The sequence below is a fragment of the Euprymna scolopes genome, chromosome 16, assembly GCF_053919585.1.
Source record: "Euprymna scolopes isolate OS-2025 chromosome 16, ASM5391958v1, whole genome shotgun sequence".
In the NCBI taxonomy this organism is placed as follows: domain Eukaryota; kingdom Metazoa; phylum Mollusca; class Cephalopoda; order Sepiida; family Sepiolidae; genus Euprymna; species Euprymna scolopes.
Genome location: NC_136497.1, coordinates 20,868,101 through 20,887,193, shown reverse-complemented (window position 1 = coordinate 20,887,193; position 19,093 = coordinate 20,868,101). Strand labels below are relative to the sequence as shown.

Sequence of the window (19,093 nt, the reverse complement as noted above, 5' to 3'; positions counted from 1 at the left end):
AATTGAAAACTGTGACTTCTTCCTAGTGAGCAAGCACTTTGATCACTGCTTTGATGTCTGTGAGGCTTGACACTCACACAGTGATGTCATTGATGAAAACGGAAACCCTGGCAGCACGCATGCCAGGGAGAGCTATTCTGTGCAGGACTGATCTCGCTACCTCATCCCTTAACTTGTGAAGGAGGGGTTCCAATACCAGGATATAAAGCAGAGGAAACAATGGGTAGCACTGACAAACTGATTGAGACAGTGAATGACTCCAAAAGCCTACCATAGGCTTGTGGTACAGAGCAGAGACCCACTTACAAAAATCAGGATTAAAACTGGTGGCCTCTAAAACAGATCTCAGGAAACAACGATCGACTCTATCAAAAGCCTTGAACTGATCTAAATTGATTAGTGTGGTTTTGGTGTCATCTATTCCCTCTATTATCATGCGGATCAAGTGCAAATTGTTTTGAATTGATCTCCCCTTCACAGCTTAGATCTGATTCATTTTGTTCCATTAAGTGATGACAACCTGCAAGTAATTCACAAGAACTTTTGTCAAAATCTTTAACTCTGTGTTTAGCAGAGTCAAAGGCCTGTAGTCGTCCTCCTCACCATGCCATTGACCTTTCCTCAGCAATGTGATCACCTGCCCGGGAATGGAGCTCCGAGCAAACCAATGGTTGAACACATCCTTCAGAGTAGGGATCAACATGGGCGACATTCTCAAGTAGAATACGTGGGGAAGACCATCAAGTCTTCGAGATTTATTGTAGCCAACGTGCTTCAACACAGTAATAATCTCACGCTCCATGATTGGACCCTCACAGCTAGCCGCTTGAGCTGCCATGAGGCAGGGCGTGTTGGTCAAATGGCTGCAAAACTCCTCGACCCTGAGTCTGGATAGTTGGGTGAAGCACTTTGATAAATACTCCTGAAATCCCTTGCAGATCTCCCGTGTCGATGTGAGGACATGTCCTTTCAGGTTATTTACTTTCCAAATGTACCCATCCAAACGAACCATGATATAAAACAGCCTTATGCTAAACAGTGTCAATATTCACGGCTTTGTTGGAAACTTTCATTAACCTAGCCCTAACTACTTGACCTTTGTATCGCTTGCTAGCCAAGTGGTTGAGGTCATGCTTAGCTAGTGCTTTTTCTAGGCCCCCCCCCCCCGAGCCACCACCCGGGTCAGCCTGTTGTCTGCATGCTTCTTTGCCTTAGCTCTATCTTGAGGAAGGCGTTAGCTGTATTGGACACAGAAGTATCTAATCTTAGCTTTAATTCTAGCCCAACATTTACTTCTTGTTATGGCCTCCACTAGTGCCTGCTAAATTATTTCTATAACCTTCTGCCAGAAGTTTTCAAGCTCCAATAAGGTGCTATTAAACTTCTAGTATCTAGCTAGTTTAGGCCTAGCACTTAGGTTCAAATGGGCCATAACCAATTTATGATCTGAATGTCCTAAATAGTGAAACATGGGTTAAGATTGAAAGTCTACATTATCTCTCCTAACTAACATCCATCCAAGTATGTGCTTGGATGGAAAGGCACACTATCATACAGTCCACATCTCCCACCCCAGGTGATCCAGACGAAATCTGTCAACAAAGTCACATGAAGCCATCAGGTTTGACAGACTGCTATCACACCAATCTGACTCGCTACTTCCCCTGACCTTATCTTTCTTGGGATCAAGGATGGCATTCCAATCACCCATTAGCACTATCCACTCTGGATCCTCAAGGAACACTTCCAATTGTCGATAAAAAAAAACCTCTCGACTACAGAATTTGGCGCAACAATCTGAAACAACAACATCAACTACGACCGCGCATTCATCCACATCCTCATTGACAACATTCACCGACACTATTAGGGTGCGTCTCATCAGCAAGGAGATACCACGACTATAGGTATTGCCATATGCTGAGTAGACATCAAAATCGTTTGCCAGTACCTGACAATCCCCATCTGAAAATGGGAAAATTACTGCCTACAACTTCTTCCTTTGACTGCATTAATTCCATAAACATCCTGAATAGATCGTGTTGCTGTATTAGATGGAACACAGGTGAGAATTTTACAGAAAAATATGAATGATGCTTTAATAATCTGAAACAAAAAAGTTATAAATCATATTGATATCTTTAAGTAATAACAATATGCATAAAATAAATTACAATCGTTTAAAATTGAAATTGCTCTGACCTGATATTTAATTTTTCATTTATGATATTCCCTACTTTTAAGTTTGAATTTTATTCTCTTGCAGATCTCTGCAAATCTGGCTTTGAAGAAGTCGATGGCAGATGTGATTATTGCCAAAAAGGTACATACCGACAATGGAACATTCATGATGTTTGCATGCCTTGTCCAACTGGATCGACGACAGTAGTTTCAGGAGGCAACAAAATTACAGACTGCACAATTGGTAAATATTGCTTCATGATTCTAATGCGTTTGCCAAATTTAAATATTTTCAAAACTTGTATAAAATGGTACATGAAAATGATTCTTATAACATTATGTTTTTACGATCAGGTTAAAAAGCTCAGATATGAAATTCATAGATATTCTAATGAATTTTAATAAAATGGACAACTTTAAATGTATCACAAAGAATTATGTTTACATAACAGATGTCTGCATATCTATCTATATAAAGATAGATATATAGATAAATTTCCAGTTACTTTCTTCTCTCTTTTTTATATGGCATAATCGCATTGACACACCGGTTCTCATCAGATCGCTGAAGTGAAGCAACATTGAGCCTGGTTAGTCCCAGATGGGTGACTATTTGGGAATTCTAGGCAATGCATGTGCTCTCCGCTTATCTCGGCATTTGTTTCCAGCCGCCTTGTACATACACTTCATTTGCCACTGGTATTTAACAATGTCGACTCAAGAGAGGTGTGGTTGGAGATTGTGCACCTCTTGCCACAAAAAATTTCACACGCAGGCACTCCTTCGTGGGTATCCATAGTCTGTCAAAGACTGAAGGAGCCTGTATTTTCTTTTCTCTGATCATTCCCGATAATGAACGCAGGCCGTTTGTAATATTGAATTTTAATTATAATAACAAAACAGTTATTAACAAAAAACAACATTGTTTAATGCTTCAAACGCCATCCACTCATCATTATCATAATATATCTCTAGAAGCATATGTGGAATATAACACTAATTTTTGTCTCTATTTCTCTCACTCTCTGTCCCCCTCTTTCTCTTTAAATAAATATGTGTATGTGTTTTGTGCGGTTAAGCACACTAAAAAATACATTAATTTCTTGTTTTAAAAAATAAAAATAAATAAATAAAAATCCAATTACATGCACAAAAAAAGAAATTAATATATTTTAGAGGTGCAAAGATTTCACAAAATTCCATGCAAATTCTGCAGGGAAGAAAACCTAAAATGTGTTTTGTTCAGCGGTCGTAGTCAGAAGCACTTTTTAAACAATCAACACTTAATTTTCAAACCTTTTTCCCAGCTTGTCTCGGAGCCTCTTAAAAGAATATATAAACGCTGAGCGAACTCTTCTCATTCTCTTTTCTCTCTTTTCTTTCTCTCGTCAACGTCTTCGTTGCTACTTCCTTTCACCAGCATGACGAACCACACCTATTCACGCATACGCACGCACAATACAGACATTCTACCGCACACAGAAACGTTTATTTTTTACTTCTTTTCTGATTACACACACAAAAAAAAACAAAAAAACGAGCATGTTTCTCACTAAGAAAACAAATGTAATTCTCTTCTTTTCTTCTTTCGATCCAACGAACATTCTCAAAATAACTTTTACATTCATAAAAACTGACTTCCAAGATATGATTTTTGGACACTAAAAATGATTTCGTTGTTATTTTTGGTAAATATCTAGATACGCTACTACAGAACACCGACCACTCTAATTTGTTTTATAATAGGTAATTGAGGTCGCTGACAACGAATCTGATAGTCAAACTTGGGGCAAATTTACCGTTTGCATGGTATTTAACCCTGAACCCACGAACTACTTTCCACCATTTTGCAGCTTCCGTTTATACTACGCGCATGCACGCTGTAGCATAAACGACGGCTTCACCAAGCAAACTACGTTGGGGGGAGGGGATTTTTTTTTCCAGGACATAGAATTTTCTAATTTTCAAAAATACATTATCGCACTTTTTTGGGTGGAAAATTTAAAATTAGCTGAAAAAGAAATAAAACAAGAAAAGGAAAGCACTCCAAGTTGGAGTGGGGGGGGGGTAATTTATCTGCGCGCGCCCCAACATCACATCCGCACCCCCCCCCCCGCTCGCGTCCCCAATGTACGCAGTAAAATCTTCGGAAAATGTTAAATGGTGTTCTAATTGGTAAATGTCGGTGCGTTACTTACGGAAAAAGTTTAACTAAACTGCAGAAGCACCTATTAAGCCACATAAGTTCTATAATTGAATCCCCCTCCCGCAAAAAAAAGAATGAAAAACATAAAGATGTTTGGTGCTTATGTTTTTGTAAACCACATTAAAAACTACGCAAGACAAAAAAAAAAAAAAGTCCCCCAATTTGTTGTACTTTTCTTTAGCTGTAAGTCATTTAAAAATGTCAGTCCGTAATTTTTTGATTGGTACGCCATGTGAGAAGGCAGTTTGCTAGGTGAAGCAAGCCGTCGTTCATGATGCAACGCACGCGCGTAGCGTAAACGGAAGTTGCAAAATAGTGGAAAGTTATTCGTGGGTTCAGAGGTTAATACCATGCAAACGGTAAATTTGCCCCAAGTTTGACTATCAGATTCGTTGTCAGCGACCTCAATTACCTTAAAAAAAAAAAAAAACAAATTAGAGTGGTCGGTGTTCTGTAATAGCGTATCTGAATATTAACCCTATTTGTTAATTTCTGTAAATAAACGAAGTTTATTTCGTATATTTGATTTTTTATTATTATTATTTATTTATTTGTGATGGAAAAGGGATCTAATCAGACCTGATTACCACTACAAGTTTGATAATTACGTAACTGAATAAGATACGTTTTTAATCAGTCATAACCGTTGGTTTCATTCTGTTAACGATTTATCAAATGAGTATAATACGCCTTCAGTAGTTCGACCTTGTTTACTTCCGGTATTTTTTTTTTTTTTCAATTTTCTTTCTTTGAAGATTGTAATGCCGGGTATGGGGCAGCCAAACTAGCTGACAACATTGCCTAATGCCTCGCTTTTTATTGAAACCAACCGAGAGCTCTTTTTAGTATCCCCGTTCGCTTAAGTGCAATGTACATGTGCGCGTGTGTCTATCTAATCCCTTGATGATTTCTATTTGCAGCTGAATGTAAGGAAGGTGAACATTTGAATGATGAAACTCTTTTCTGCGTCAAATGCGATTATGGAACTTATCAACCCAAAATCTGGCAAACAGAATGCACTAAGTGCCCTGCTACAACTTGGACCCGAATTAAAGGCGCCACTAAAAAAAGTGATTGTGAACGTAAGTTTCTTTTTTTCTTATGTTTTTAATAAATTTATTTATTTATTCATTTGTTTGTTTATTTATTCTTCCATTTATTAATTAATTTAATTAATCATTTATTTATTCATTTATTGATTTATGTATATATTTATTTATTTATAAATCCATTTATGCATTTATTTTTTATTTAATCATTTATTTATTTAGTCATTTATGTATTTTTTATTTATTCGATTATTTATTTACTTATTAATTAATTTATTTATTTATATATTTATTGATCTATTTATTCATTTCTTTATTTATTCATTTATTTCTTTATTTATTCATATATTTCTTTATATTTATTCGATTATTTATTTATTCATTTATTCATAGATTTAATAATTTATTTATTATTTATTTTTTATACATTTATTTAATCATTTATGTATTGATTATTATTTCATTATTTATTTATTTATTTATTCATTTATTTTATTCATTTTTTTATTCATTTTTCATTTATTATTTTTTTAGTTTATTTATCCATTTCTTCATTTATATATCTATTATTATTATTATCTATTTATTATTTAATTTATTAATCCATTAATAGATTTATTAAATTATTTATTATTTAATCATTTTTGTATTTATTCATTTATTTACAGATTTATTTATTTATTTATTTTTACAATTATTTATTCATTTATTATATTTAGATGTATTGATGTATTTATTACGTATTAATTCTTTTACTTATTTATTTATTTATTTATTCATTTATTTATTCATTTATTTATTCATTTATTAATTTATTTATTCATTTATTAATTTATTTATTCATTTATTTATTTATTCATTCATTTATTCATTTATTTATTTATTCATTTATTTATTCATTTATTTATTCATTTATTTATTCATTTATTTATTCATTTATTTATTTATTCATTTATTTATTTACTCATTTATTCATTTATTTATTTATTTATTTATTTATTTACTCATTTATTTATTCATTTATTTATTCATTTATTCATTTTATTCATTTATTTATTTATTCATTTATTTATTTATTCATTTATTTATTCATTTATTCATTTATTCATTTATTTATTCATTTATTTATTTATTCATTTATTTATTTATTCATTTATTTATTCATTTATTTATTTATTCATTTATTTATTTATTCATTCATTTATTCATTTATTTATTCATTTATTTATTCATTTATTTATTCATTTATTTATTTATTCATTTATTTACTCAATTATTTATTTACTCATTTATTCATTTATTCATCTATTCACTTATTTAATTATTATTCATTCATTTATATATTCATTTCATTATTTATTCATTTTTTATTTATTTTTATTTATTTATTTATTTATTTTTCATATATTTATTTATTTATTCAATTATTTATTCATCTATTCATTTATTAAGATATTTATTAATTTAATGTTTAGTCATTTATCTACGTGTTTATTAATTTATTAATTCACTTATTACTTATTTAATTATCTATTCATATATTAATCATGTATGCATTTATTTATATTCATTCATTTCTTCAATTTTTAATTTATTCATTCATTTATTTATTATTCATTCATTTCTTTATTATTTATTCTTTTATTTATTTATTTTTTATTTTTATATTCATTTATTTATTTATTTAATCATCTATTTATTTACTTTTTTATTTATTCATTTATTTCTTTATTCATGTATTTATTTATTAATTCATTTTTTATTTATCTATTCATTTATTTACTTATTTATTATTTATTTATTTATTTATTATTTATTCATTTATTTATTTACTCATTTCTTTTTTAGTATTTATTTATTATTTATTTATTACTGATTTTTTTCATTTATTTATTCATAACGTATTTATTCATTTATCATTTATTAATTTATTTATTTTCTGATTTATTTACTTATTTATTTGTTTATTTAATTAATTATTTAATTATTTATTTATTTAATCATTAATTTATTTCTTTATTTATTATTTATATATTTTCTGATAGACCGACAAAACACATTTTCATACATTGATTTTCTCATAAGTTTCTTTACTTTTGTAGCTTACTGCCCCGCCGGTCAGTATTATAATGAAACAACAGGATGTTTGCCTTGTCCAGTCGGAACATGGAATAATGCTAACCAAACGATGCGTTTCCAGCCTTGCATTTCATGCCCAGAAAACTTTACAACAGCAAGCAAAGAGGGGGCATCTGTTGCTGATTGTACTCGATGTAAGTAAATTGTTCTATCTTGTACGTCCTATAATGTTTGTTGATTTTAAATTAAAGTCAAAGATTTTCTCATATTTTATTGATTTTCTTTATATTAAATCATTTTTATCAAATTGAATTGAGTGACAAAGAAAATATTGTTTTGCTTCAAAGACGACTTGACTTTCGATTTGTGACATTTTTCATATTTTTATGGGGTTGGGGGGGCGGACAGCATATGATCCTGGACTTTCGACTGCAGATTGTCACACTTACAATAAGTGTTAGATGGAATAGATTCAGTTCTCAGAGCAATCGTTATTAGTATTTTATCGCTGAAAAACTGATGGCTTTCTTGAGAGTCTTAGTGACAATAAACCTACTCAATATTTCGGTACGTTTCATTCCTTTCCAATCGGTATCTGAACAGAGCAATCGCTCCTCAGTATTTCCAGTTTCTAAAGGTTTCCATGCGATATCAACGACTGTAGATCTTAGTATTAGGATTTACACAAAGCAGTTTCAGTTCTCTTGATCTCGTCTTAATATGTTTCATATCGCCTTGTGTCTGTTATCTGTTGGTTGTACAGTGTTAATTTTTGGTCTCATTTATATTTCTTTTAGTCTTTTTCTAGGTTTTCAAAACAAGATAACTGATGCTTTTTTTATGGAAATCGCTCTAGACAAGGCATGAAGACACTTGATGTAAAGAGTTTTAAAAAAAAATACTACTTCACAGACAAAAACTTGCGAACGATAAGCGTTAGATGAGATAGATTCTGATCCAGAAAACAGCAATTCTTCTCTCTTTGTAAGAAACATTGCTCATGGAATGTGGGAAACTATATGTATTTTGGTTTGTTTTTCTGCCTCCTATGACGTGATGGGGGTGACGAAATCTATTATTTAGCAGTTTTTTTTTTTTTTCTTTTTTTGCAGTTTACTTTTTTGAATGAGTTTATCCTCCATGTCGTAGAGAATTTAATAATTTTTATTTTCTAATACAGTCACCGATTTGTTATGAGGTATTTTTTTTACTTTGCTTTCTCTTCATCATTTTTTTTTAGTTTTCACTATGCATTTTTGGGGGGCTAAATTATTATTTATTTTTAAAAGGTATTGTTTGAGATGTAAATGTAATAATTTGTATGTAATGTTCACAATGCCAACAGCTAACACCTCTGCGATTAGATCCAGTACCGCGATTATCAGCCCCTATGCCCCTACTGCATCTCTGAAGTGGCAGGGCACCCACATCCGGAGGTTATATTGTCACTGGTGTAAGCTACTTTTGTTGCGAATAAATTCTAGGATCACCCTTATTGATCTATGGGTGCTCTGTTGCACATCTTTCCGTTTTATTATGGTGCTGTCACACATGACAAGTGTCTTTCCACTTTGTCAACCATTTTTCTGAGTAGTTGATAGGTCTTTCCCTACTGTCAAAGCAAGTAATTTGTATGTGCTGTTTGCAGTACTCAGCAATTGTTAATATGCAAAGTAATTTTTTTGTTTGTTATTTAATTTAAAAAAACAACATATAAATGATTTACTTAAAAAGTAATTTGTAAGATGTATGGATACGAAACGAATGCATACTATTTGCATCTGACATTGAATATTCTCGGATTGCAATCCAGCAGGTCTTTTCCTTCTTTATATTATTTTCACACAGGCCATCATCAAAGATTAACAACTTGTGGCATTTTCTGGTGTCTGAGTGACAACAAGTCTCCCCCAGATTTCCAGTACTCTCCACCTGTTTTGATAATAATTACAAAAGAATTTGTGTTATCATAAAAGCCACTTACCATTGATTTCTCATTGGCAGTGACCATTGGTATTCACTGGAATTTGGGTAGCAAAAAACCTCTCCAAGGTCCCAGTTCTCTTTGCACTCATCCAACTGAGGTCTGACTAGTGCTTTCTCTCCTTGGCCTTTCCATCCTCCTTGACCCTCCTCTTTTTTTTTTTTTTTTTTTTTTTTTTACACAGTGATCACCACTTATCAAGGCCTGGAAGCCACTCAGGGATAAGGGTTATTGCAAGTACATTATGTTAGTGTGGAGATTTGATGAAGTGTTTAATTAAGGGGGCGGTTACTTAGGAATTTGTTAACATTGGACTTGAAGACATCCAAGTTGTAGTCTGGAGGGAAGCAGGCAGATGGAACAGAGTTCCACAGGCGTGCAGTTCTAAGAAAGAAGCTTTGTTCATGGAATCCGCGTTTTGATTTAGGCACAGATATAGAGTGGGGGAAATTTTTCACAGTGGATTCAGCTAGATGGGTGTTTTTCGTGAAAGATTGGTGAGGGGGGACCAGAGATTGGAGTTCAGACGAGCACCTGCCATGGAAATAACGATAAAACAAGGATAGGCTCGCAACGTCTCTTCTGCGGGAGAGAGGTTGCAGGGTAGAGAAAAGGGCATCCCCCACTAAGCCACGAAGTCTATTTTGTACTCTGTCAAGGCAAGATAGGCTGTTTTTAGCAGCTCCTGCCCAGATATGGCAACAGTATTCCATCCTTGGATGTACTTGGCTTTTATATAGATAGAGAATTGCATCAGTAGTGAGATATCTTCTGGAGCGGTAGAAGGATCCCACCATCTTTCCAGCGACCTTGGCAACAGACTTGATGTATGTGTTCCATTTCAGATCAGGAGTAAAGGTCAAACCCAGAAGCTTGTCAAAACACGGGGCCTCACCCAAACGAGAGCCATCCATCACAATTGATGCCAGCTGGGGATCAGAGCATTGATGATGTAAGGATAGGAGTTTAGTTTTGGATGCATTAAAGGTAACCAGCCACCTCTTCCCCCACTGAACCACGCGCTCGAGATCAGAGGAGAGAGAATCAGAGAGAACTTTGTCATTTACAGCCTTTGATGTGTTGCCATAGATGGTCGTGTTATCAGCATAGATGTCAACGAATGATTTAAGTATGTGTTTAGGGAGGTCATTGATGTAGATCAGGAAGAGAGTTAGGCCCAGGATTGACCCCTGAGGAACTCCAGCATTTATATTGCAGGCCTCTGATTTTTGTTCATCTACCACTACTCTTATGAGCCTATCGGAGAGAAATGATTTAATGATTGAGAAAACATTTCTAGTTATACCATAGCTGGAAATCTTGTGAAGTAGACCCTTATGCCATACCTTGTCGAAGGCCTTTGATATGTCAAGAGCAATTGCCCTAGAAAGGAAGCCTTTGTCAAGAGATTCACTAATCCTGTGGGATATAACCGTCAGCACATCTGCGGTAGATCTTGCAGAGCGGAAACCATATTGTGTGTCACTAAGAAGGTTATTCCTGCTGAGGTGGTTGACTATTTCTCTATTAAATATGGATTCCAGCAACTTACTCATAACACACAGGAGACTTATTGGTCTGTACTGAGAGGGAGATGACTTATCACCCGAATTCTCAAATACAGGGCATACTGATGAGGTCTTCCAGGGAGTCGGAAAGCACTTCTTAAATAGTTTCGTAAGTATGGGAGCAAGTTCTGGTTGAAGCTTTTTTAACACTATAATTGGGATGCCATCAGGGCCAGTTGCTTTACTGGAATCAAGGTTCTTTATTAGCTTGGCGACCTCATGCACGGATATTTGTATGTTACCTTGCTTGTTCTGTGTTATAGGAGGAAATATGGGGAGTTGATGGCCTTCGTCGCATAGGGTAGAATTAGCTGCAAAGTTCTTTGCAAATAGTTTGGCCTTGTCTGACGCTGACGAGATGACCTCTGGTCCATTGATAATGGTTGGGATAGAACGCACACTTCTGTTCAGGATCCTATTTGTTATTTGCCAAAACTGGTGGGATCCAAGCCGTTGGATTTAACAGACTGGGCATATAGCTCTCTTGCATTTTTTATTACTCTTTTACAGTGGTTGTTGGCAGTCCTGAAAGCAGCTTTAGTCTCAGTGCATCTATTACGTTGGTAGCTATGGAAAAAGTGATTTCTGTGCGCGATAGCAGCAGCACATTCTGGGCAGAACCATGGCTGGCTGTTAGGTTTTTGTTGGAATTTTTTAGATGGTATGAATTGGTCTATGCCTACAATTAACCATTCGGTCAGATCTGATACTATAGAGGACACTTCCTTTTTAAACATGGAGTGCAGAGGTAAATCAGATATGAATGTACGGAAGCTATCCCAGTCAGCCATAGAGTATCGATATACAGTACGGTGGAGGGGTACATCTGGGGGCTTCTTACATTTCGTTTTTATCTTAACTGATACGACGGAGTGGTTGGAGGATCTTAGAGGAGAATGAGCGGAACATGAACATAGCTCAGGGGAAGTTGGGAGAAAAAGGTCTAAGAGGCTTGCATATTGACCGGGTGTATCGGGCACACGGGTGGGTTCGCGAACAATCTGAGTGAGGTCATAAGCAATGGCAAAGTCATGACAAAACCTCCCCTCATCATCTGTCTTATTTGAATTGGTCAGCCATTCCACGTTATGGACGTTGAAGTCACCACAGATGTGGATGTTAGTCGAGGGATGTGAAGACAGTATGTGGTCTATTTTCTCAGATATGCTCTTAAAGGTAGTAACTCTGCTGTTGTGGGGCCTATAAAGGGCAAATATAAATGCAGTGGTGTTAGCAAGTGCAACCCTGAAGCACATATAGGGTAAATTAGGATCTTCTCTAGAGATATCCCTGCCACACGGGAAGCCATCCTTAATGTAGGCACATATTCCATGGCCATGGCGATCATTGGTGTCAGATTTAGCTGTTAAATTAGAGTATCCGTTAATTATGAACTCATCTAGGGAAATGGTTGGCCCTATTCCAGTTTCACTTAGAAATAATATGTCCGGTTTTGTCTCCTGTAATTGGGTTTCAACCTCTGGAAGGTTGGAACGTAGACCCCTGATGTTGGAGAAGGAGACCTGGTAGTAGGGGTCTACGTTGGAAGATGGGGTCTAGGTTTATTTGGTATGGCATCAGTGTTTGGTGACACACACATACACATACACACACACACACACTCACAAATGGAGGAAGTTAGGAGCGCAGATGGATTAACTTACAATTATTCAGTTTTAGTTTTCATGATTGATATCTTGATTTATTGATTTTCATGATTCCATGTAATGTTCCTTTGTGTTTTACATCTGTAGCCGTTTCTGTGTGTCCAGTTTGTGTTTGTAGTTCATGTGTGGTGTTAGTGTCTGCATTCTATGGTTTTCCTTGAGATTTCTGCAGTTTTTATTATTGTTATCTCTTGTATCTTTTCAGCAATCCCTCTGATTCCAATTTCTCCCATTCTCTTTCCAAAGTTCTTCAGTATTGTTCCTAGCGCTACTATTATCATCATCATTATTATTATTATTACTATTATTATTATTATTGGCTTACACGGAGCTTTCACATAAAGATCTCTCCTTGCGAACAAGCTGTAGTGTTCCCTGAGAGCTGAGTGACAACGAGCCTCCCCAGATTTCCAGTACTCTCCACCTCTTTTGATAACATTCGCAAATAAATTTGCATTATCGCAACACCCCTTACCATTGATTTCTCGTTGGCAGCGGCCATTGGTCTCCTCTGGAATTTGAGTAATAATAAGCCTCCCCAAGGTCCCAGTTCTATTCAGCCATTCCTCTGATTCCAATTTCTCACATTCTTTTTTCAAAGTTTTTCAGAATTGTTCCTAGTGCTCCTAGTATTATAGGTATTATTTTTATTTTCTTCATCATCCAAATCCCTTTCAGCTCTCTGGCTAGCTCTGTATATTTGCTCCATTTCTCCTTTTCTTTGATATTCACCCTCTGGTCATCAGGGTCATCATATAAGATATATTTAATGTTTTTGACAACAAAAAAACAGCCTATCCTGCCTTGACAAAGTACAAAATAGACTTTGTGGCTTAGTGGGGGATGCTCTCTTCTCTTCTCTGCATCCTCTCTCCCACAGAAGAGACGTTGCGAGCCTGTCTTTGTTTTCTCGTTATTTCCATGGCAAGTGCTCGTCCAAGCTCCAATCTCTGGTCCCCCCTCGCCAGTCCTTCATGATAAACACCTGTCTAGCTAAAACCACTGTCAGTAATTTCCACCACTCTTTATCTGAGCCTAAATCAAAACGTAGATTCCATGAACATAGATTTTTTCTTAGAACTGCCTGTTTCCCACCTGACTAAAACTTGGACGTCTTCAAGTCCAACATAAACAAATTCCTGATTAATCGCCCTCTTAAGTAAGACGCTTTATCAAATCTCCAATACCAACTATTACTACGATATTATCCCATTGATTATTGTACACAAAATAGCCCTTATCCCCGAGTGGCTCACGGGCCTTGATAAGTGGTGATCCCATGTAAAAAAAAAAAAAAAAAAAAACAACCGGGCAACGTCGGGTAGGCCAGATAATAGCTATCAGAAAAATTGCTCACTGTTATATATTTATATGCTTTTCTTTATCTTTCCCTATCGTTTATGTTAGATTACAACGGCAAAACAGTCAGATATGTTTTCAATCAAATATTTGCAAAATCTTTTTAAAAGTAGCAAATAGAAAAGACGAAGGGAAGCAACTTTGTTAATTTAAACGCAAATTAACTCCCTTGTTTTGATTTGTGCTGTTTTGCTAAGAATGCAGGTAATTGCAACTTTTGTTCCAATTTTCGGATTTTGTAGTCATGCCGATATGCATTTATTTTCTTTTAAAATTGATAAGTGCTTTTTCTTCTGATGAGTTAAGGGCGAAATAAATACATTGATGTACATAATAATTAAATAGATAATTTTGCGCTACGAAACAGGTGCTATCAAGAATTGTGCATGTCAACATACCTAAAGGAATAAACGGTAAATGGCCAATATCTTAAAATTTGGAATATAAACTTTTGTAATTTATTTGTATATATATATATATATATATATATATATATATATATATACACACACACACACACACGCATAAAAAAGTGACCTTATCCGTCTGTCCATGTATGGAACGGTCTCTACCAAACTCCTTCGTCAATTTAAGTCATTTAATTTTTAACTTTTTCTTATTCATTTGTTGCTAGCTCAAATGGTAAAAACTAAGGCTAGAGTGATAAATGTTTTGGTTTTGATTCTAATTGATGGCACCAAGTCATATTTTTTAAAACTTTTGAAATCATTACTGTGTATCGAGTACAATATAATACTCGATAGAGAATTAGCTCTATAAGAATAAATACAAAATCTACATGAATTAAAATATCATATATAAACTTATTTTGCGACTAGGCAACGCCGGTCAGCCTGCTAGTATATATATATATATATATATATATATATATATAGAGTGTGTGTGTGTATGGAAATATGAGTCTTTCAACTATATTTCGCCTTTTTTATTTATTACTCCTAAATTTATGATACTCAATGTAATTACAGAGCATATAACAAGCAAATAATAAAAATATTTATTCTAAATTTCATGATGTTGACAATCTTACAATTTATTCCTTTAATTATGTTGGCATTTACAATTTTTGACTGTGACAGTTTCGTAGCACAAAATCAATCACTTAATTATTCTATCACTCAGCAAATCTATTTTGCATTTAACTCATCATTAGAAATAGCAACAATCAATAGACCAAAAGAAGAGAAAATGCATTTGGGCATGATTACAAAATCCGAAAATTGGAAGAGAAGTTGCAATTACCTTTTATTTTTTATTTTTATTACACCATTTATAAGAAAAAATAAAAGGTAATTGCGACTTCTCTTCCGATTTAGTAGCTATTTCTTCTTATGAGTTAAGCGCAAAATAGATACATTGATTGATATAATAATTAAATGAATGATTTTGCGCTACGAAACAGTTGCTGTAAAGAATTGTAAATGTTAACGTAATTGAAGAAATAAATTGTAAGATGGTCAATATCATGAAATTTGAAATATAGACTTTTTGTTTATGCTCATTTGTTTATATATATATATATATATATATATATATATATATATATATATATATATAATGTGTGTGTGTGTGTATAGAAAAAGAAAGTCCAGGCGTTTTAGTACTGATCTATTGGATTTTGTTCTCATCTGATTCCTACGTCCATTCCTTTGTAAAGTTGCACAAACTTTTCAACGAGTGACTATCTCTTCTACAAATTGTTTGTTTTGGATTGTTTCTTTATTTCTTCATGTAAAACTCATTGAATTGTACCCATCACCTTCATCCTGATCATTGAGAATATATGACTTTTAGAACACTCCTTCATGTGTATTTTACATGTATGTATATGTATACGTGTGTGTATGCATATGTAAGTACATGCTTATATGTGTGCCTCTATGTGTGTATGTTTGCATGTGTGTGTACATGCATATGTATGTTTGCGTGCATTCTATGAGTATGCATGTATGTGTACATGCATGTGTTTATTTCCAAGTGTATGTTGGGTGGAGAGGGCTCTTGTAAGCCGTGGTGAAGGCAACCCCTCTAGGAGAAGCCAATCTCTGATTTAAAAAACCATAAAGCGGGAGACCACTACCCGCATTAAGCTGGTTTGCAGTTTAACTTGTTGCTAGCTATCTTGTTCTTGCTTGTTGCTGGCTAACTTGCTCTTGCTTGTTGCTGAATCTCAACATTTTGAACCGAGAGAGAGATTTAGCTGTCATACAAAGCTAAAACTCTGTAACCATCTTTGTATAGATACTCCCTCAGGGATTTGTCTATAAAAATAGTCGTGTGGTAATAAAAAAGTTGTGACGTGTGTAGGCTTGAAATGCTAGAAGCATGTAATAATAGATCTGCCATTATTATGATGTATCTGTGTGTATGTATGTATGATGTATCTGTGTGTATGTATGTATGTATGTGTATGTATGTTTATATATGTACATGTGTATATGTATATATGTATGTGTGTATATATGTTTGTGTGTTTGTATGTATATATGTATATATATGTTAGTGTGTGTATGTATGTATATGTTTGTGTATATATGCATATATGTATGCATGTGTATATATGCATATATATGTATGCATATGTATATGTAGTTAAATGTATGTGTATGTATATGTGCATATATTTGTACGTATTTGTATGTGTATATGTATGTATATGTGTATGTATGCATGTGTGTATGCATATGTAAGTATGTGTATTATGTATTGTGTATGTTTATAGATATGTGTGTATGTGTGCGTGTATATATATATATATATATATATATATATATATATATATATGTATATCTTCTTCTATATATATAAAAGGCAAAATGTGTGTGACCATTTCGTGTATGTCTCGCAAAGGCTTCTTTTGCACACGCTCCCGGGGTCGTTACTATCACGTAAAACTGTTTATATAGGTCCTATATCATAATATCTAGGATTTGGGAACGCGGGTCGTCTCTAGATTTATTTACGTCGACTTTTATGAGATTCGCGCTATTTTGCTCTGTCCCCTGTTTGTCCTGCATTTTAGTATAAATACAGTGAAACTAAATTAAAACGTTGTGTTCTCGGCACTGCTTTTCCCCCATTCCCACCATCATCTGGGGGGGATGTGAAAACTAAAAATAACGATCCCGCAATGACCTCATTTAGCGTCTTCCTGTCAATCAAACCTATTTTACTAGCTTTATAAGCCTTAACTTAACACACTAATCAATTACTCTCACTCGTGGTCGAGATGGTTAAGTAGTTGGCTTTGGCCTCCACCTCTGCGTCAAGGCTTCCGGGTTCAATCCCTCTTCCCGACCCAAACTATTTTTTTTTTCTTTTACACCTTTAAACACCCGGGCAATGTTTTTTTTAATTACTTCGCTTATTCTTTAGTTTACCCCTCTCCCATACACAGGTTTATTTATGCTATTTTTTTTTCCGTTTGGTTTTGGGTTTTTTTTTTTTACATCGTCTTTTTTATAATATTTAAGCAGGGTTATTAATTACCCCCCCCCATACACACACCTACAAACACCCGGGCAACATTGAGTACCCTCCCGCTAGTATATATATATATAAGAGCAAATAGTTAATAAAACATGTTAAAAAACACTTTGAAAAAGAGTTAAAAACATATTTAATCTGAAAAGGAAACACTTAATAAGTGGATAGTCCTTAATCCGTGGAGTTTCGAAAAAATACTTTCCTTCTCATCAGAGGGTAGGAATTAGCTAAATGCAGGATCGAATTTTGCATACAAAAGTATTTGATGAAACTGCAAGTAAGTCAAAGATCTTACTTGATAACAAAAAGTGAAGCAGAGGGAACATGGTGAAGAAAAAGGTAATTTCACGTGAATGGACAGCCAGGTGAAAGGAAAAGCATATATATATATATATATATATATATATATATATATATATATATATATATATTTTTAATTTTTAATTTAATGGTGAGATTATCTATTATTTATAATTAATGGTCCCCATATTATATTAAATTCTATAATAGGTCTGCTTCATAAATCATCATATATGCTGCTTCTTTGAGTTGTCTCACTCTCCACTGTTCTTCTTTGTGTATAATTTTTAGTAGTCCGAATAATCCAAATTATTTAAAACATTCAGAAACAGAATAGTGATTCATCAAGTCAAATGTTATTTGGGTCTGATTGAAATTAATTATATAGAGTACATTATTATTACTTACTAGGAGTTTTCACACAGGTCATAATCAAATATTTCTCTTTAATAACAGCCTGTAGTGTTTCCTACAGTCTGAGTGACAACAAGTTTTCACAGATTTACAGTGCTCTCCACCTCTTTTGATAACCTTCACAAATGGCAACAGCCGTTTACCATTGATTTCTCGTTAGCAGCAACCATTGATTTTCACTGGAATTTGAGCGACAATAAGCCTCCCAAAGGTCCTAGTCTTCTTCGCACTTATCCAGTAGAGGCTTGGTTAGTGCTTTCCCTCCTTTGTCTTTCTATCCTCCTTGACTCTACATGATCATTTGATATGTTGCCAGTTGATGCTGACATTTTTTAAGTGGGGGAATAACTTATAATTATATAAGTCTCAATCTTCAAAATTCCATCGGGTGTTTGTGTTTTACAGTAATAGTTTAAATGTGTCCATAGCTCATATGTATTAGTTTTCACATTCAAGGGTTTTCCTTAATATTTCAGCCGTTTTCATTATTGTTATCCATTCTATCTTCTCAGCCATCCCTCTGATTCCAATTTCTCCCATTCTTTTTACAAAATTGTTTCGGAATTGTTTTTAGTGTTTCTGCTATTATCGGTACTTCTCCAGTGTCTATATCCCTTTTAGTTCTCTGATCAGTTTCACTTATTTGCTTCCCTTTTCTGTTTTCTTGCTATTCACTCTGTTGTCTGCCAGAACAGCGAAATCTGCGATTTAGCAGGTCTTTTCTTTTTTTATATTATTAGTATTATCATTTACTCACTAGGAAGTAGTTACACAGGCCA

The 19,093-nt window shown here is 34.1% G+C and overlaps 1 protein-coding gene across 1 annotated transcript in view; it reads left to right on the top strand.

Annotated features, from left to right (window-relative positions):
- The window catches only part of LOC145296307 (uncharacterized), a 153,724-nt gene that overhangs the window by 73,788 nt on the left and 60,843 nt on the right, over window positions 1-19,093 (top strand). The window contains exons 21-23 of the mRNA XM_080142507.1: window positions 2,267-2,425; window positions 5,308-5,469; window positions 7,539-7,709. Of these exons, the coding sequence (XP_079998633.1) occupies window positions 2,267-2,425; window positions 5,308-5,469; window positions 7,539-7,709 (492 nt within the window). The remainder of the gene's footprint in view (window positions 1-2,266; window positions 2,426-5,307; window positions 5,470-7,538; window positions 7,710-19,093) is intronic.